Raw genomic sequence first — 21,648 nt, 5'->3', positions numbered from 1 at the left:
TGCGTCAGCTAGGTCGGGAGGTAATGGGGTGCATGGCCAAAAAGGTTTGGGAGCCGCTGCTCTATATACTATAGTATGAAAATATGTACTGTATTGATGATGCAATGTTTACCTTGGTAAAATAAAGACAGTAGTCATTTACGCAGATAAAATCACTGATATAGCATTATTCTTTGACTTCCTTTCACCCATACAAGCACTTTTTCCAAATCAGTGGCTCAAGTAAGGGGGATATTTATATCTGTTGACTTTGTCCAATGTGGCTAATGGCTTTTTTCTTATCATCTATACGGTATATACGGTATGTTACTGACCCTAGACATACAGACCACTTGTGCTATACTGAACATGCTTGTTGGTGGAATATGCTTGCTCAAAGGCATTGGTTTGCTCTCAAGAAACCAATGCGTCTAATAAAGTCAGCACTTTTCCATCAAATTGTTAGCTACAATGACTACCCTACTCTCCATTCTGAACAGTATGTTCTAAAGTGATTAATGAAACAATTATCATTTTGCCTAGATTTCAAATACACACACACACACACAACACACACACACACACACACACACACACAACCCTTTGTGGAACAATTGACATTCTCATTGTTGTATTTGTCAGAATATACAGGATGGTGCATCGTTTTACGAAGAAAAGGATTGTTCTGTAACGCAATGGGATACAAAACGTACTTTTCTTCTGCTTCAGTATGTAAATGTAGCCTTTCATATATTTCTCCTCTTCTGTTTCAACTAAAGTCAACAGGAACAGAGTTGTCTATTTAGTATTTATAGGTGTGAGTCATATAACTAAGAGCCCAAGATGTTGCTGGCTGTCTTGTTCTTGGCTGGCCTGTGCACAGCCCAACTCTAGAGGAAGACAATGTTGATTAATCTTTCATTATTCATCAAGGATGACATCACAACATGTTTAACATTTTAAACCTCTCATAGTGATTTAAGTGAAAACAAATAAGGTCTAATTTCTCTGCTATTTAGCTTGAGGATATGGATGATTTGTATGTGTTCTGACACGGGCATATTACTTCCTTTTGTTATTCATAAATAAAGAGCACAGTCATAGGGGAATAATTAGAAATCAGATAACTTTGCTGTCTGATTAATTTGTTTATCTTCTCCTAAGTGACAGTAATGTATAATCTTTATAACCATTTGCAAATTTTAAACATTTTACTAAACTGCTAAATAAATGTTAGTGTATACTATACACTAACATTTATTTAGCAGTTTAGTAAAATGTCGGACATTTCGACCGGGGTCTGGGAGGCGACAGTGACCGTCTACTCACTGATAACTGTACCTTCTCTCTTTATTATGCTGAATCAACACACAAATTACTTACTATCTTTGTTTATAATAGGCTATACACTGTATAGCCTATTATAAACAAAGATAGTAAGTCATTAGAGAAAACTGTAGGCCCTACTGTATGTCTTATTTATGCTCCGTCATGCGTTAAAAATATCAGACCTATAAGCTCACAACAATGCATCGCATCCACACCTCCAGCTGAGATTTGGCTAATAATGTTCTCCGCAACGAAATGTATGTGCGTTCTGTTTTCCACCCGTCAGTTTTGCGTAGAGACACAGGGATGGCAGGAGATACAAATGGAATGACATGCAACAAAAGCCTTAAGGCCTCGGACCTGGGCTGGCTGCAGCAAAACATTGAGCATTGATATGCTACCCGAGGGTGAGGGGTCACAAAACTATGATCTAAAGGAGAATTTGTAGTCCCCAAGGCAAGTTAGTGGCTTGTTCAGGGTGAGGGCATGGGGGGCAATTTGAGGTTCCTGCTCAGGGCGACACAAAGCATGGTTAATTCCATGTGCTCAGTAGCTCAGGGACCTCTACCTCCTGAGAAAAATTACTCACTAAACGCTTTAAAAAAAAGAATATAATAAGAAAACGAAAAAGAAGAAGAAGAATTATAATAACAAAATACATACATACATGGATGTACCTGGGACGTATCCTCAGTGATGTATCCCAAGGTCATCAGGGTTTCGGGTCTCCCAACATCATACCCCTCACTCAGGTGACCCAGCCGGGGTGATCAAGTCCCGACTTACGTCCCAGTAGCTACCCTCGATCAGTCCCATTAGGGAAAAACCAGGGCCACACAATCCGTTCCTCCTGAACTACTCTGCCGGGACTGGGAGGTACCATTCTGGCGCGTGGAAGGACTAGGCTCTGTGGGTTGACTCCTGTCCGGGCCCCTCCTACGTCTCACCAGGTCCACTCCTGCTCTCACCAGGTCAGGCCCTGTGCGTTGCACCAGACTCCCAGCACCAGGCACTTTATTCAGGAATGGTGGATTCTCGAGCCGCAACGGTTCCACAGGCTCCACCTTGCCCTTGGTGGTGCCGCAGGCTCCGCTTGAGGCTTGAATGGCCCTCCTAAAGGCCTCACCGTGGGTTTGTTGGGCTTCTTCCTCACGGAAGACACAGGCTGGGGCGCCAACCCATACTGCTCCCAGGTGCCGTCTACTTTCCGGCTGCCACCCGTCTCTCCGGTGGTCACCAGACTATTCCTGGTTGTCACGTAGTCTATTCCTATGAGTCACTATAAATAGAATAATAATACACTTTGGGAAATAGTGTTGACTCAACCCTGAGTTGACACTGATGGAAGACCACTATACTTCCCCCAAACTGTGATGATACACAGTGAAAACAGAGATTGTTAGCTGAACTCAGAGTTACCCACTTAAGTCATCATTTATATTTAGTTACACTAAGCTACAGTATCACTTGAAATAGGAAGGAGAGAAAACATTGGCAAATCATTTTCATGTGTTCTGGAGTTGCCCTTCTGTGGTTCCATTTTGGAGAAGTGTCCACAGTGTCCTGGAAGCAGTTTTTGGTGTTGACATTCCTTTTGATTTTAAAACCATGTATCTTGCAGATCTGGAGGGACTTCAATTTGTAAAGCAGGATCAGTATCTATTGAGGGTATTGCTGGTGGCATCCAAAAAAGCCTTAACAAAAAAGTGGCTTACAAATGTAATACCAACTATAAATGAATGGATTGATTTAATCTATAGTATATTTATTATGGAGAGAATTACATTCAGCTTCAGAGGTCAAGTTGAAGTCTTCACAGATAACTGGTTTAGATGGATTGCTCATGTTTCTACCATAAGACCTGATTTTGTATAGTTTCAGTTAAACCTGTATATGCACCTGTTTGAGGTACTTATGTATTATGAATGATCATCGATAGAGAAGAGAGGCAGACATCTCCCCTTGTGTGTATTGTGTGTATTGTACGTATATTGTCTTGTTTTGTTTTCGGTTGTATGTATTGTCAATTGTCAGTCGTTTCGTTTTCATGTATGTTTGATTAAAATTCAATAAAACGTAACTTGAAAAAAAAAAGAAATAGGAAGGAGAGGTCGCACAGCTCGTAGTCACGATGCAAAAAAACCTTTTATTAGGTTACCAACGTTTCGGTAAAAAAATCCCTTCTTCAGGGTATCAGGGTTGAAAGTGGTTCAAATGAACACTCCAGATTTTGTATGTAAGTATGTACTGTTGTATGGACTCATGGCTCAGGTGTGCTACAGTTGGCTACTGCACCCCTCAGAACAGAACAGTCCTGCCCCTGCTGTCTCAGTAGTGATGCAAATCAAGTTGTCGTAACCTAATCACATAATCCTCATCAGAACAGAACAGAACCCTCACATTAAGCATCAAGTAAACACATAGCTTAGTGGGTACATTGGCCATCTGGTAATAACAAAGTCATGCAATTGGCCTCCTAGTCTGCCCAGTAGTATACTGCATGTGTTGATGTGTCCCTGAGCAAGATACGAACCCCCCCCAAAAAAGCTCCCTGCCTCTCCCTGCCTCTGAGCAGCCATCAGTGGGGTAGCCTCGATACCCAGGCTTTCATTTTCGTATCAGTGGGGTGAAGCTCAAATTCCATTTCCCACAAATTAATAAATGTCTACCATCTGGCTTACACATGACATCCATTGAATATCATATGGCATAAAGTGTATGTGCTGGTGAAACATATAAGTAATTGCCAGCAGGATAATAGTGGAACTACCAGATAAGAGCAAAACTAAACAGGATAATCAAACATGATGATTCACATGCTGTCATCAGCAGGTTAGCATCCAACTGTAAGCACACATTCAGTGTCCGCACAGAACCACTTCCTGTACTCGTTACATGGAATATAAATTAGTTGATTAATCAGGAGTCCACATCAGCATGCGTAACAATGAGTTTCATTTGGTTTGGTTAATGTGCTTTGGTTTGCTTCTTTGAATGTTCTGGACCTTTTAAGACCCGAGGCCGGTTCTACAAATGCCGTCTAAATCAGTGGTTGGTCCTCAAATTATTTAATTCCATTGGACCGCCCAAAAATGCTATGTATTTGCCCACGGACCCCGCATCTTAAAATCTTTTGTGCCAGGCACCCCCAGAAGAGAATTATTCAAAGGTTTTCAAACACTTTCAACATTTTTCAAAAAATGTTCAACGATAGCAGATTGCAAGTTGTGAGCTTGTAGATCTGCAATTTTCAGCATGCAACCAAGCATAAAATGACTTGTCTTTTAGTTCTACTGGATCTCTTCTCCTAGTCCCTACCTAACATTTTAGTCTAGTTTTTAATTTGTTGACACAATTGTCAATATATTTAGTCTTAGTTTTAGTCACCATAACTTAGTTTTTATTTCGTTTATGTTTAGTTTTCCTTAGTGAAAAAGGGTAGTAATTTTTACCTTAGTTTTGGTTGACGTAATCAACACTGGCTTGTAGCGCTCTGCTATTTTTCTGGAATGTTTGCACATTTTCGCCAAATGTTCGCCTATTTCCAGAATCGGGACGCTAGGGTTCATCTGGTTAATTCATGCATCATCAGCATAATACCCTGCAGCCTGCACACTTGTTCCCATCATGTCCTTCTGGGCGGTCGCACCTCCGTGTCCTTGTAAAGATTAGCCATAACTGTCCGTAAGGTAACTCTACTACAGCATTGTCCCTGTTAATGATTAGCAGGAGGCTTTATCCAATGGTTCACTTGTACAACAACATAGAGTGCTTAGGTTTCTCCATGGAATATAAACTGTTTGTTTTGACAGAATAACACTGGATTGAGCACTTCCTGTAAGGGTGCTATTTGGTGCCAATTAAGCGTGGCCACCTGGGTAGTTCATTCCCTCCTCAGGGGAAAACTGACCTTATGAGATGGAACAGTTGGTTAATGAATGAGATTCCTCAATGTCATATTGAAATTTGATAAGCTTATGTGTACGTGTACGTCCATATACTATGTGTAACCCCCTTCGGATGCACACCCTGGGCCCTGGGGAATAAAGTGTCCTTTCTGGGGTCCCTGTGTGTTGAGGAGGGTTTTTCATCATAATGAAAAAGATGAAACGTGGTTGTTAAAAGTATGCCGTTTCATGTACAAAATCACAGATGCCAATGAGAGATGGGATAATCTGATTACCTCATTGGCATTTAGAAACAAATACTACTCATGTCATGGTCTGATAACACATTTGAGACACAGCTAGGGTTACTATTTCCTTGCTGGCACGATATCTCAAACTGTCCTAGCTGCCAATGCAAACAGTTTACATCTCATTGTTGGTGCTGCAGTTTTGTCATGTTGTATGAGATAGCATACGGATGTTAGGCCTATCTAGTAGTTTACCAAAGCTCCTTGTAAACGTACACAAAAGCCCTCCTTCTATTTTCAATTGAAAATATGTGGACAGATTGGGCTTATCAACAATATTGTACTTCCAATGCATTTATGATGGCATAAATTAATAGAATCATTATGGTTGAATTGAATGTACAAAGTAGGCCTATAAGGTTTAAATAACAGCATGAAATCCTCTGCGGGGGGGGGGGGGGGGGGGGGGGGGGGGGATCTTTGGCCGCTGACAGACAGACAGGTTATCCCGTAGAACCTTTCTTGTTTAAGATCAGCCCCTCGTCCCCAATTAGAATCCTATCAATGTACCGCACTGTACCGCACTGTACCGCACTGGTCTGGCACACACACTGCAGGTGTCAGAACAGTTACACTACCTCTTGCCATCACTCAGGGCTGCCAGTCTATGCAAAGTGTGAAAACATTGCAGTGCACCTTTTTTATTTTCCAATACTTCATTTCACCCCTCTTTTTCTTCTTCAACAGGTGGACACGTGGTTCGGTTTGCAGACGGTTGACAAAGGGCTTAGACCGTATCCTGTTTAATATGAAAATAATAAAAGAACAAACAAAAAACGAAAAAGGTTTTTAATCCAGGGTTTTCGAGTTGAGAAAGTGGCTAATAAACAGGCCAAAACAGTCTTTGTACTGGGAATCTCCCAGTTCTGCATGTGTAAAGCTGCTACAGTGTGCCCAGCCGAATTTAAAAAAAAATCCCAAAAAGGATTTTGTCCTCCATTTATTTTAAAGTTTGGATGTGCTACCTTTTTGGGATTTTATTCATTCCTACTTTTTGATGAACCCGGTATATTGGAGATGGGTTAGCGCCCCAGCCTGTGTCAAAACCAAACAAACCATCGCTGAGGCCTTTAGGAGGGCCATTCAAGCCGCAAGCAGAGCCTGCAGCACCACCTTCTCGCTCGGGTCAAGTCTGCGGAACCATTGCAGCTTAGGAATCCACCACTCCTGAATGAAGTGTCTGGTGCTGGGACTCTGGTGCAATGGCACAGGTCCTGGGCCTGGTGAGAGCAGGAGTGGACAGGAGTCAACCCACAGAACCTAGTCCTTCCATGCGCCAGAAGCGTACCTCCCAGCCCTGGCAGAGTAGTTCTGGAGTAGTTCCAATGGATTGTGTGGCCCTGTCTTTCCCTAATGGGACTGATCGAGTGTAGCTACTGGGAAGTAAGTCGGGCTGGGTCGCCTGAGTGAGGGGTATGATGTTCGAGAGACCTGAAACCCTGATGACCTTGGGATACATCACTAAGGATACGTCCGGTGCATCCATGCGATGTTTTTTGTTATAGTTCTTCTATTTATAGTGACTCATAGGAATAGACTATGTGGCAACCAGGTATAGTCTGGTGACCACCGGAGAGACGGGTGACAGCCGGAATGTAGACGGCAACCGGGTGAGCAGTATGGGTTAGCGCCCCAGCCTGTGTCCTCCGTGAGGAGGAAGCCCAAACAACCATCGGTGAGGCCTTTAGGAGGGCCATTCAAGCCGCAAGCGTAGCCTGCAGCACCAACTTCTCGCTCGGGTGGAGTCTGCGGAACCATTGCAGCTTAGGAATCCACCACTCCTAAATGAAGTGTCTGGTGCTGGGACTCTGGTGCAACGCACAGGTCCTGGGCCTGGTTAGAGCAGGAGTGGTCCTGGTGAGACGTAGGAGGGGCCCGGACAGGAGTCAACCCACAGAGCCTAGTCCTTCCATGCGCCAGAAGCGTACCTCCCAGCCGGATTGTGTGGCCCTGTCTTTCCCTAATGGGACTGATCGAGGGTAGCTACTGGGACGTAAGTCGGGACTTGATCACCCCGGCTGGGTCGCCTGAGTGAGAGGTATGATGTTCGAGAGACCCGAAACCCCAAAGACCTTGGGATACATCACTGAGGATACGTCCCAGGTGCATCCATGCAATGTTTTTTGTTATAGTTTGGGTCTAGCACTCCACTGAAAACCATTGCTGATGCGCAACCTCTTTTTCTCATTTATATAATAAACTATTATATAAAAAAACATCTTAGGTGTGGACCCATCAGAGACAGACCTGCATTGTACTGTATTTTGAGTCTCAATGCATAGTTTAAGTAACCCTAGAGTAGACTAATTATACAACAATTATTCAACAGACTGAGAGTTTGGCTGCCACTACTATACTCACAACCTAAACTACCATCACACACAAATCAGCCTTGAGCAACAAACATGTATATAATGCGCTGCAGAATCGACTGGTTCACACTTCACAGTGATTAAAGAACCACTTTGAAAATACCCAGAGCCATATTGCAGGCTTGGAATGAGGACAGGTAGCTCTCTCAGCCATCCCACAAACAAGTGAATGTGTCTGTACATGTGTCTGTAACTGTCCATAGAAATGGAGTAATAACTGTGGCGTTCTGCTCTACAGGCTGTTGTGTTTTTAAATAGGAAGGCCCATGACAAGCCCAGACCTACAGCATGCCTATAAATCAAAAGTCTCAACCCTAACATTAAAGGCAAAAACAGAGGCACTGTTGTGAAGGAATCACCCAGAGCTATGCCTATCTGCTGCGGCACACACAGTGTGCCACATATTTGTGGTTCTAGTTGTTCTCTCCCCTCTCATCTTCCATCTTGTCCTTAGAGGCAAGGTAGTCAGGCCCAAAACAACTACAAATGGAGAAAAGTCATCAGTGTGTTTTCCTCCAAGTGGAAAGGCTTAGAGGCTGCTTACGTTCAGTTTACGTAGACCTACACATAGACCTCACAAACAATGTTGGGATTGTTTGGTGCAGGAATTAAAGCACTGGCTTTTTTCTTTTTTTCTGTCTGTATCTATACAGACCATGTTGTCTCCTGTCAGCATTTGGATAAACAAGTCTCGCTACAAGTCCCACTTGACTGCACGATTATGTCTGTGAAGTCACAGCTACATTCTTTGAGCTGTACACTGGTGGTCATAGGACCACGCTGCAGGTTATCTGACTTCCACAAACAAATCCAGGAAAAGCACATTCATGAGAGGTGTAATCTTTCAAATCTACTTACAGAACATTCTACCAAGGCCCAACACACACACACACACACACACACACACACACACACACACACACACACACACACACACACACACACACACACACACACACACACACACACACACACACACACACACACACACACACACACACACACACACACACACACACACACACACACACAATAACAACAACACAATAACACTGGAGTTATTGTGGCACAATTTCATTGGGTGACGTAATATGGCCAATATCACACACATAAAAACGGGCATTTTCATAATCAAAAGCGACCGTTATGTAATATTCCATAGTAAGAAAAAACTCACATGCAGTAGGCCTACCTTGTGAACAGAGAAAGCAGCATGCATGTGTTGTTTGAGCCAGCGGGGTCAGTCTAGTCTAATGACGTCACACATGACGTGGGGACTCAAGGTTTGTGTTCCTGGGAGTTCAACACATGTGGCTGTTTCACTCCAGCCAAGGTACTGTGCAGTAGGTAGTTTGTGAACAAAAGAACTGATGTGAATAATCCCATATGCCATAACCTCTGCTAAACCGGGGGGAAAAGCCTGGGTACCGAGGCTACTGCTAGGATAACTTAACCACTTTCAACCTGATGTCCCTATTTTGGGAATGTCATTAAATAATATCAACATAACAACATAATATTATAACGAAATTATTTAAATCACACATTTCCCATTTTTGTGCTTCACAATAAAGATATTTGAAACTAAATAGAGAAAATATGGACGGCTCCATATGGCCGTCCCCATACTGTATATGAAGATCACGACACTGACCTAATCAAACCCTGGATAACCACACATGGAGAAGACTGGATCATCACCTACATCTGCATATGGAGCCGGCCAGCAACTTTACATCTGACCTCACTGACACAAGATTAATAGTATAACTCCTATTAACTGTGCCGTATTAAGAAGCTCTGTTGTTTTAGGGCGAGGTCGCTTCTCACCCTCAGGGCGTCTTACTGGTAGTATACTTCAATCAACAAATTAGTGATTTCAAGAGCCATAATTGATTGTATTTGAGTCTTTTGTTTAATGTAATGTTGTTTAACGGTTAAACAACATTACATTAAACAAAAGACTCAAATACAATCAAACTGTGGTGCGTGCACCCCTTGTGCTGCGTGGTGCGTGAACGCCTTCTAGGGGGTGAGCGACATGAAAAGGCTAATGGTTGTGCTATGGTTTTTTTATTTTTTTAAATATATTAACATATGCCAATATATGGCAAGTATATGCAGAATATAGCCTATCCTGCATATATATGGAATATTTAGGTTCATATATGTGCATATATGTGGATAAAGGTCGGGAGGTAACAGGGGTTGCATGGCCAGAAAGGTTTGGGAACCACTGCTTTAAGGGAAAGGATAGATAAAGGTACTGTATAGATACATTTCAAATACTGCACTGCGATCTGATAATTATGGTTTGAGTATTTCAGCAAATTCAGTAGCTGTAATTGGGACCTTAAAGTCTTCAGCGATTCCCAAACTTTTTAGCTCAAGATCCAAAAGAGAAATTAGACGTTTGCCCGGGACCCAAAGTCCCTAGTGAAAATAGCTGATCTACAACCATGAAAACCATGAAAACAAAATGAAAATGTGTCCGCGCCCCACAAATGGGTCCTGAAACCAGTGTTTGTGAACCTGTGGTCTACACACATTGCATCAGACCTGGGCCAGGGGTATCATAGCTGACCCTCTGTCGTACACTGTGTTTATTTACTCTGGGTGATAGTGAGGACAGAGGCAGGCAGAATTATTACTGTAGTATTATTCTTGTCTCTGTGAGTAGAGAGCTATGGAGGTAAATTAAACAATGACTACCGGTATTATGTTTATGTGGTGAGTCGTGACTCACATGTATAATATCACCCACTTCGGATGTTATCAGCCGATTCAAGTCAGCATGCTCCTTATCATGACCGTGCAATGGAGCCAATATGGACATTTCCTATATGCTTATTTTAATTTACTACCAAATATGTTATACCGTACTGATAGTTTTTGCATTTCTGTGCTGAGCCTATCTTTGTCAGAAAAGAGGCACTGTCCGGACAGAGCCTCTTTTCTGACTGTTTGTGGAGATGACTGATTTATCCTGTTGTGCCTTGATCAAGTCCATGCACAACAGGTGCGCAGCCACACCCAGCTCTGAGTCCAGTTCTAGTTTGACTCAGGCCAGGTGTGACTGCTTAAATCAGTCATCCTCCCTCTCACACAATGCATTTGTCCCATTTGCTTTCTTTTCTTTTCCTTTCATTACTTTTATACCGGTAGCTTCTATCTAAATCATTACTCTTGGCATATGTTTTAGGGATAGTTTTTAATAAAGCTTGACATGATTGTTGTAATCAGTAGCCTATATGGGAGTCAGAGACAGGATGTGAATGAGTGCAGTCGAGGCTTTTTCTGACAAGAGGTGACAGGCACTGTGTGTGTGTGTGTGCGTGCGCGCGCAGTGTGTGCGTGCGTGTACGGTGTGTGTGCGTGCGTGCGGGGGGCAGTGAAATAAAGGGGCGGGACGACATTCTACAGAGGAGAATTTAGACAAATTTCAATGAACTGAACTCACTCGTATTGTGGACCTCTGGCTCTGACTGACTTGATGTAGCCTCCAGGTATAATGTCTCGGCGTCGGCGAGAAGGCTTTATGTGTGGCAAACTTTTCTAGGGAGGAGTTGTCAGTAATCAACTAACAAGTCAACTTGGATAAAAGTTAGTTTGAAGAAACAAATTGTTGTGACTATAACAACAATGTTTGTCAGGTGTTTTTGCACTGGTGCCATTAAGGCACCTGTTGACTGCAGAATGGAAATACTGGCGATACATTATATATGTTTTTACTTCTTGAGCTGTGCTTAAAGGTCACTAAAATGAGCAATCACTCAATGACAGGTAGGATCATGGTCCCGACCATACCGTCTATTATGTTTATTTTCGGTGTAGTCGGGAATGTCATCGCTATAGTGGTTCTGTGTAAATCGCGAAAAGAGCAGAAAGAGACCACGTTTTACACACTGGTCTGTGGACTGGCAGTCACAGACCTATTGGGGACACTGCTCGCCAGTCCAGTCACCATCGCCACTTACGTGAAAGGATCGTGGCCGGGAGGAGATTCGCTCTGTCAGTACTTTGGATTCACCTTGCTCTTCTTCTCTCTGGCGGGACTGAGCATCATATGTGCGATGTCAGTAGAGAGATACATGGCCATAAATCATGCATATTTCTATAACGACTTCGTTGACAAGAGACTGGCGGGCTTGACGCTCCTAGCAATATACATCTCCAACGCGCTCTTCTGCGCGCTGCCCAGCATGGGCTTTGGACAAGTCAAACAGCAGTATCCGAAGACCTGGTGCTTCATAGACTGGAGGAGCAACCACACCAGCGGCGCCGCTTTTTCCTTCATATATGCTGGCTTCAGCTCCGTTCTTATCCTCGCCACCGTGATCTGTAACGTGCTGGTGTGCGGAGCTTTGATTCGGATGCACCTGCGCTTTGTTCGCAGGATGTCGCTGGGCACCGACGTGGGGCGGAATGTTGTGGATCTGAGGAGGAGAGGAGGACGCAGCTTCGGCTGCCTAAATGGTGCAGAGATCCAGATGGTTATTCTGCTCATCGGCACGTCGGTAGTGGTGCTCGTCTGTTCCATTCCACTTGTAGTAAGTTTGTTTTCTTGTCATTAAATTGCGCGCGTATTTTACGCACAAAAGCGTATGCACATATTTTATCATTAATACATTGTATTAACACTTTTTGTGTGTAATTGAGTTTTCTTAATTCTGCTAAGGACCACAGTGGAAACAAGCCTTGTGTACCTTTTTTCCCTTGGAATTTTAAGTTCAATACAAATGTCAGTCAATTGAATCATCAATCAATGCTTTAATCTAGGGGTCTTCACATTTTGGACCCCCCTGAGAGAGAAGACAAATTGGGCCTCCTGATTATTGTTATTTTTGAGGGGCGCTGCCGCGCTAGCCCCTCCTATAGGTTTAATGTTTGTTTTTAGTTCAATGTTTGTTTTAAAAACGTGATTGACAATGAAGGGAAATTTACGTCATCTTGTCCCTAACACAAACATTAAGCCATTAACAATAAAGAGAATTTAATGTTTGTCTTGGCACCGTTTGTTTTACATCACCTAATCAACATGAGTTAAACTTTAATATATTAGTGCCCCTCACTTCACACGGGTGTGATTTTTCTTTTCAATTCAGTAGGCCTAAGACTTCCAGGCTTTCAAAAGAGCTATCAAAAATGTAGCTGATTGTGTCATTGATGTCTGGTGCTGTTGAGAGATTTGAGTATTCAATTGTGTTTTTCTTTTGAGTCACTTTGATTCTAATCTCTCAAAAGCAGCCACCCCCCCCCCCCCCCCCCCCCCCTTTTTGCAAATGGGTTCCCAGATTGCTGCACGAGCATTGCACATATATACTTAACTATCCTGCTTTTGCCCTATTATATATTTAATTTATATATTGTCTTTCAGGCTCAGGTGTTTTGGAACCAGCTGTATAAGACTCCAGTGGAGCTACGGCTGGAAAAGAATCCCGATCTGCGAGCGATTCGTTTCGCCTCCTTCAATCCTATCCTCGATCCCTGGATCTACATCCTGCTTCGCAAGGCTGTGTTTCTAAAGCTGCTGGAGAAAATCAAATGCGTCTCTTGCAAGATTGGAGCACGGAGACAACAAAGACAGGGACACTTCCACTGCATGGACACTAATCGGCTGTCCTCCATCATCTCTACTAAGGACATTCACATCCTGATGTCCCGCGATCTGAGAGATGGATCCATATCCAGTACCTCTCAGACCCTTCTCTACCTGCCCAAAGCAGGTGAAATGTACACTGGCTTCCATCATTTAGATGGACAGTTTGACTCTAGACCGCCTTCAGTCAGAGACTCCCAGTGCTCTTACTCGACAGAACAGCCTTCAGTCAGAGACTCCCAGTGCTCTTACTCGACAGAACAGGTCAGTGATGATGAGAAAATGGAAAAAGAGAGTAGAGAGGGTACATATGTGACCAAGGACATCTCGGCTGTGACTGTTATGCAGACATGCGCAAAAGACCAAGCACTTCAAGTGTCGCTCAGCACAGAGACAGTGGAAGAGAAATTAATCTGACATCCGATCCTTGTTATTGTTTGAACTGAATTGTTGGTGAGACTCCTAAAGACTGGTCAAAGCTAACTTGTCAAACAAGACTGTAATTTCATTGAAAACCACTTAAGGCTTAAAAACAGAGTAAAGCATATAGCAAATTTAGTACAATGATGGATAACAAGTAAGACGCGCGAACGCGGGAAGCGAACGCAGCTCGTAAATTGCAAAAACAACAATTAGAATAAATTATGTAATTTTAAGTTCTCTTTTTTTTGTGTTAATTTTTTTTTAAGTTTTTTTTTTTTAAAGTTTTTCCTTTTAAAGTTTTTCCTTTTTACGTTTTTTTTTTTAAAGTTAAGTTGTGTGTGTGTGTGGGTGTGTTTTTGTGTGTGATACAGCTGCGCCCTCTGGTGGTGGGCGGGTGGTGTTACAGCGTGACAGACACACAGACAGACAGACATGATCTGCTGGGTCTCATAGTAAATGCTCACTGCGTTCGCAACTATAACGCAAGTGTCTTCTTTTATTTCGACCACAGCAGATGTTAAGGACAGAGATGATACATCTCATGATTCACATGTCAATGACGGCAGAGCTGTCGCCTTAACTTTAAATAACTGCTCAAACACCGTGGAAAACTTGAATGTGAAAGTCCATATGTCCAGTAAACTAGAATGCCTGAGTCAGTATGCTTGTGGTCTTTATGGTAAATAGAAAATCATTGAATCTTGATGAGTAAGCACTGGTATTTGTGCTGCCTTTGTATTGCTTGCTAGCTAAGCATCAATTCATACTGCACTCTGTTTTACAGTAGTTTTGAAGCACATAACCTACCGTATGTTCATTTATAGTTCCATGACTAATGTACTGTACAGTGTGGTACCATGATGTGTCTCTGAAGAGAGTGTTATTGTTCCACGGACTTGGAGTGCATACAAAATATGTAATCTCCATTGAACATGTTCCCTTTTCCATCTTCCAAGTGTACAATTATTACCAGTGCCATATTTATAAAAAGACTATCATATGTCTGTTCGCAACACAAGTGCTAAAGTATTAACATCTTTCCACTGCTACAGAGTGTTATCAGTTTGGTGGACAGTTACTGGGTGGTTTGAAAGTTTAGAGTCTAGACGTTAATGCTTGAATGTCTATTCTGCATCTTTACAAATAGCACTTTTAAGACTTAAGAGTCAATTTTAGAATAGAAAATGTTCACAAAATCAATGTGTATAGATTAATAAAGAATATTCTTCTCTATGAGAAGGTAAATAAATAATAAATCTCACCACATGGCGGGAAAATCCATCCTAAAACAGAGTTTCGGCTTTTGTTTTCTTCTATAATAATGAAGATATGCAGCCCTGTCAATAAATGCATTGTTGCTGTAGAGCAGAAACCTTGCATTCAACCTTTTTGTTGAAATGTCCTACTTCATCATACACGGTGTCATACAAAAGTAGCAAAAATATCTGATCTACAAGCTCACAGCATATCGATCTTCGCTATTTTTGAAACATGTTGAAAATTAAAGTGAAAGTGTGTACATCCATGCTGTGAGGTTTTATAGATAATAAACCTATTTTTAATAAGAGCTTGTGACAAAAAACTACATTAGATTCATTGGAACACAGGTTATCTTTTCCAGTTTTTGGACATGCAAGGCTTCCACCAACAGCGACAATACAGGTATATTGTTATTTAGCTACACCGATGCTGTTCAGATACTGTTCAGTCCCTCGCATGTTGTGAGAGACTGAACCTTTGGCTTCATAGAATATTTTAACTGAACTTTATATCAATGTATTAGGCCAACAGTCCCGACACATGAATTCTGTTTTGAAAGTGTTTAGTGTTATAGCAGATTACAGTCTAGCCCTTCTGGTTTGTCTTGATGGTGTTAACTCATAGGCTACATAAATCTGGACTAGCCTGGCACCAGAAATAAAATAAAAAATAGAATGTATATGAATTCAGTTTATACGTAGACTTTATGCTGTAATGAAAATGGTGACATTATGATAAATAGTGTTTTTATGAATAAGAATATTGTGTTCTGATATACTGAAAACACTTTAAATCACTTCATAAATTGTATGTGCTTTTATTGCATTCTTTCTACATGAACTTACACGTGATTGGAGTGTATTAAAGTTATTATGAGTCATAAGGATGTATATTTATTTATTTGTTTTACTGTTTTATCTGTGTCATTATGTTACAAATCATCTCTGACACCTCTGGCATCACCGGCATTAGGAGTAAAAAACATAGTGTGTATTTATTTGTGCATGTGTTTATGAGCATGCATACATGATGCAAGTGTATATATTATATTAATTATAATATGGCAAATTACCAACCATGGAATAATGTCATGTTTTGTCAGCTTCACATAGGATGTGTAGCATAATCAGTAGAACCTTTTGCATGTTATTATTATCATGAACTCACATTTTTAAAGTAAAAGTGTCAATACCACAATATAAATGCTCTGTTTAATAGTAAAAGTAAAATAAAGTAAAGTAAAAATCTGCTATTCCAAATTGACTCTAGTAAAAGTACAAAAGTATTGGCATCAAAATATACTTAAAGGTTGTTATTAGAGAAAGTAAAAGATGGGTGGTCTTTTCATTTGCTGCTTTCTTTCGTTTTAGCGATTTTTGCTATTTTTGACATCGCCATAATTCTTTGTCAAAAAATACATACCCTCGCCCCCTGTCAAAAACAGCTAAAATTGCTAAAACAAAATAAAGCAGCAAATGAAAAAAAAAAAAATTAACACTTATCTTTTACTTTCTCTAATAACAACCTAAACATGAACCTTGGTTGGGGAAAAAAAACAAAGTTGTCCTTTAAACAAATCTTTTGAAAAGAGCAGATATACAAGCTCACAAGGCTTTGTGATGCGTTGTGATCTTGGGTTAGGGATATAATAGCCGCAGTATACTGTAGCCATTATAGGGCTGAAGTGTTAATGTATGTTACGGTAATGATAATTGAAATCTACAATGTAACCACAATTTATTTGTATTTATTTTTTTAAATAATTGCAGTGGAATAAAGGACAACATTTGCCTCTGAGAGGTAGTGGAGTAGAAGTAAAAGTATTTAAAATTGGAAATGCTCCAGTAAAGTAGAAAACAAAGAAACCTAAAAAAAAAAGTACAGTCCTACTTGAGTACTTTATACTTTCCACCACTGTTATCAATATAATATGGAAATTGATGACATAATGTTCTCACACTCGCTGCCCTTTTCCAACTGTACTGAGATCATCTCATGACCCCCATTTACGCAAACAAACAGCCCCTTGGAGGTGCAGGCCACCACTTTCCAGTTGACACAAGCAAAAGTGAGTGAATGAAAGTTAACTATGCATGAACCCGAGTGTCCTTATTCTGGACATGGCATAAAATAGGCAAGCATTTGTCAAAAATAGGCGAACATTTAGCAAAAAGAAGATCCACAAGCTTCTACAGTACAAGCTCACAAGTCACAAGAGTTGTGATGCACTGTAAGCTTGTAGAGATCGGCTATTTTCAGAGAGCAGATTTATGAGGGGAAAAAGACAGGGGCAAGATCTCTAGGGTTTATTAACACGCTGGGCTGAGGTTATGTGAAATAAATACTTTAGAGGAAAATCTTTGCATTGTAATATTGAGACGAAAGTAATGTGTGAAAACAAGCAAGAGCAAGAGCAAAATTCCCAAGGAGCTAAACTGAGAAAAAAAAGCTCCTCTCGTTAAACAATAAACACCGTTTATGGCTCCAATTCAATGTGATTAAGCTTAAACAAGCAATGCAGTGGTGTGGGCAAACACTGTGGAGAAGGCTTTAAACACAGTAATCTCCAGACACTGGAAAGTACCACATAAATTAAATTAAACTGCAAAAAGTGTTGAATTTGCAAGGCGCCGTGTTGCATGGAACAAGCTCTCTTTACCTCAGAGCAATTCAATATTCTCTCCTCTTACCAGAAAGCTGTGCCTCATTAGATGTGCAAATGGCCAACCAATGAGACATGATGACATTTACAGACTGTGTGTGAAGAAGTGTCCATTCACAAATGCTCCGGACAGTAGCCTCAGTGACCTCTGTCCTCCATTGGAAATTGGTCCATTCTAAACAGCAAATAGAGTGATGAGTGTTATGTTTTTGTATGTTATGGAGTGTGTTGAAGGCTAATCAGATAATCAGGTCACAGCTTTCTGTGCTTCATATCAACTTACAATGAGTTAGGATGGGCCAAATGTAATGGACAAGTTTCCCCAAGGGGATATAACATACAACAATATAACATAACTATCTACTTACAATTAGGAAGAGACAACATTATGATGCAGATCTATGTGCATCACAAGTAATGGACGAAACATAAGAACCAGATTTATACATTTATATCACCCTGTCACTCTGCACTCTGTCGCCTGTGGGCTGTGACATCGGCACTGACAGTGATAAACAACAGAGTGCACCTGCTGCTACGCTGCATCTGCCGACATGCTTGAGAGTAAAGGACAAAAGCCAATCCCAATATGTCAATGTGAATGAGCCAGAACAGAGCGTATGGAGGGAACAGTGATTAAGGTCTCAGAGTGACGTAAGTGCATGTGTTATTGCCCTGAAAGTGATGAAGTAAATGCTGAGACGTAATTCAGGGTGATGGAAACCAAATAAGGTCAAGAAACATGAGACCTCTGTTTTAATTTTGTTTACCCGAATGAACCGTAGTGTGTAGATTGACCTAGGGCCTAGGCTCTACCATTAAACACCAGTTCTGAATGAACCGTAGTGTGTAGATTGACCTATGGCCTAGGCTCTACCATTAAACACCAGTTCTCAGAAAACAGCCTTTCATTTGTCAGACTTGGATTGGCTTTAAGTTTGTATTTGACAGCTGTGATTACTGTAGGTGTGAACAGGTGTACAGTATAGTTTAGCAATTGACCCATGTTTTCAGGCCTTATTGTGAATTTATTTTCTTACTTTTCTTCCTGAGCACTATTACCAGGGGTCCCCTGGTAGGGGAGGCAGTAGAGACTGAACATGAGACTGAACATTCAGTGGCTTGAGGAGGTGGACCAATCCCCTCATTTGACCCATCTCTTGGAGCGGCGAGCCGCAGCCAAGGAGCCGTGAGCTGCAGCCGTGCTGCGCTCGGGAATCATTTCATTAGTTGATTTGACCCCCCAATCCAGCCCATTGATGCAGAGTGCCAAGCAGGGATCCATTTGGTCCCTTTTTTACAGTGTTTGGTATGACCCAGCCGGGGACCCAACCATGCAGTTTCAGGGACACTCTCCACAAGGCCACTGTCTGTACTGTATTAGATTATGATAATATATATTGTTTTATGTCGATGTTAACACAATTTCTTACCTCAAGACAATTTTTAGGTATTTTTTATTTTTTGTTTTGACAAGTGTACTCACTGTCAGTATAGGTCACTGAGGGACAAGAGGGGGAAAACATGCAACACAAGTCTTCAGCCACAATCAAACAAGGGATGTTGACCCACTGATCTGATCAGCAGTGCATATCCTTACCACTAACTCATGTATTCCCATTTGTCTGTCACTGTATGGAGAAAAGCATCTATCCATCCCTCCAATAACCTGGTTAAATGGGTTCCTTTTTCTTTCTTATCATTTTTATCCCACGAATTTGTAACCCATTTTTTCACCCAGTGTCAATTATCTAATGAAATCCTGGGCTCTACACTCCCTCTGCCAACCTGGGGAGAGCAACGGACTGACCTCATGCTTCCTTCAATGCATGAGGAGTCCAAGCCGCTTCTTTTCACCTGAGAGGGGGGAGTTTCCCCTATTGGACGCAGCGTGTGGAACATGTTATTCCAACCAGTTCCTTTCCCCTCCATCAGGCGCCCTGGCTTCCTTTTCCTTTTTTAACGCGGCATAACTCAGAGGTTCAGTGATCTACTGCTCCACCACTTGAGTAAACCCAAGGCCCTAATGTTGTTGTGGTGGTGTTTTGTGGGAGGATTATTGGTTTACTGTATTCTGCCCTGTTTTGATGCAACCCATCTTATTCCAAGCCATATACATTCACTCTGATAGGCATGTGGTCATGATAACTGCTCCAGACTAGCTAGAATTAGTCAACCTTTACTGTATATGACTCTTTTTAATTTCAAACAAATATACAGTAAACACAATCTATATACCATTAAGACACCTGAGGGCGAGAAGCGTGCACGCATCCGCCTCGTTGACGGCAGACTGCTGGACGAGCGCTGGTGCTTTGGAATGGGGGGTCAGATCAACATGGAATGAATTCTGCACTGGCATGTCTTGAGTGTACAGGGTTTGATGAGGTCAGATCATATGGAATGTCAGAACAGGTGAGCTCCATACAGTATATGGAGATCTAAGGGTGGTAGCGGGGACATTCTCTTGAGTGTACAGGGTTTGATGAGGGCCCAGGTAGGGCCGGACGTTAATTTCCGGGCCTTTTGAGAACTCTAGTTTTCGCCGGCTGCCGGGCGCGGCTGCACTAATAACTTTGGGGCAGGCCCGTCTAGAGTTTGAAATTTGAATGGACAGGTATAAGTCAAAAGGGAGACATCGGAGAGGAAGGATGGATGGGGAAGGATCAACATATTGAATGTCAGAACAGGTTCTGATATATATCCATATATGGAGATCTATAAGTGTTGAGGTTTGAGGTCAGATGTACTGTAGAGTTGCTATGGCCAATATTGATGACATCAGGGATCTCCATATATGGGCCTGCGACAGCAGGTCGCATTTACTATGACATCAGGGTCTCCACATCTCCATCCCTGATGATGTCACATGATGTCACGAGACCTGGGCACCATGGTGCCCGACCAACACACAGGAAATGCACGATTCCATAGTTAACTGCGACCTTTGGTCGCAATTATTTGAAATTCAAGTGGCATTACATACCAACTTGTTCCCACAAGAAAAACAATGAATTAATAACTTTGATCTTCATTGCTACACAATTCTAGGTAAAGCCAGTAGGAAATAGCCAAATGAGATCGCCCACAGAGTTTAGATGACAAGCCAATCTGAGAATATTTTAATCTGTTATTGCCATTGTTTTACAAAACTAATATTTCATATTTTATTAATTAATTTTACTCATTTTAATTTTACAGTTTTAAACTTTAGACTACATTAAATTTGATCACTTTCTGCCATTATAAATGTGAAACCAAAAACTAAACTGAAATTTTACATAACTTACTCATACATACCTGTAAGTGCGCATACTTATGTACGAGTAGAAATACGTGAGTAGAAATACATTCAAATGGCATTTGCCAATTTTTCCATTTCTTTTGAGAATAATTTACTTACAAACACGTCAAAACACCTTTTCTTGCAAAGTGCTGAGAGATGAAGAGATGAGAGATGAAGAAAGGGGTGGCATTTTGATGAGACTCCAGGGTATGGAGGACTTTACTGCCAAGAAGTATGTCATCTGTCCAGAGTTGTGAAAGACCAAGATGGACAGGTATGGCTATCCATTACAAATTAAAGCATAAAAGCATCTGGTGGTGGTGTGTGTGCGCGTGCATGCACTTATGTATGAGTGTCAGATTTATACTGTGAAACCATTTCCCATAATCTAGGTCATATAATTGCGGAAGGGAAGCCAGAGTGTTCAGTGTTCAGTCATTCTTAATAAAAAATCTCCATAAATCTCCAACTCTATGTACTGTAGATCTCAGACCTCCTAAGACGCTACTTTTAAACAATTTTCAAAATGTACCATTAGCAGTA

The 21,648-nt window shown here is 41.5% G+C and overlaps 1 protein-coding gene across 1 annotated transcript; it reads left to right on the top strand.

Moving 5' to 3' along the window:
• Positions 1–11,292: 11,292 nt before the first annotated feature.
• Positions 11,293–15,304, top strand: ptger4a (prostaglandin E receptor 4 (subtype EP4) a). The gene is made up of 2 exons (XM_079515677.1): positions 11,293–12,425; positions 13,253–15,304. Exons 1-2 carry the CDS (start codon positions 11,598–11,600, stop codon positions 13,889–13,891), a joined length of 1,467 nt encoding a protein of 488 aa, XP_079371803.1. The 5' UTR covers positions 11,293–11,597; the 3' UTR covers positions 13,892–15,304.
• Positions 15,305–21,648: the final 6,344 nt, after the last annotated feature.

This window comes from Electrona antarctica (assembly GCF_951216825.1).
Source record: "Electrona antarctica genome assembly, chromosome: 12".
NCBI classification, from domain to species: Eukaryota; Metazoa; Chordata; class Actinopteri; order Myctophiformes; family Myctophidae; genus Electrona; species Electrona antarctica.
This window is presented reverse-complemented; position numbering and strand designations above follow the sequence as displayed.

Bases quoted from the DNA above. Each gene is read 5' to 3' on its own strand.
- ptger4a (XM_079515677.1), top strand. From the start codon at position 11,598: ATGTTTTTACTTCTTGAGCTGTGCTTAAAGGTCACTAAAATGAGCAAT. The intron at 12,426-13,252 runs GTAAGTTTGTTT...ATTGTCTTTCAG, and splicing joins TCTGTTCCATTCCACTTGTA to GCTCAGGTGTTTTGGAACCA.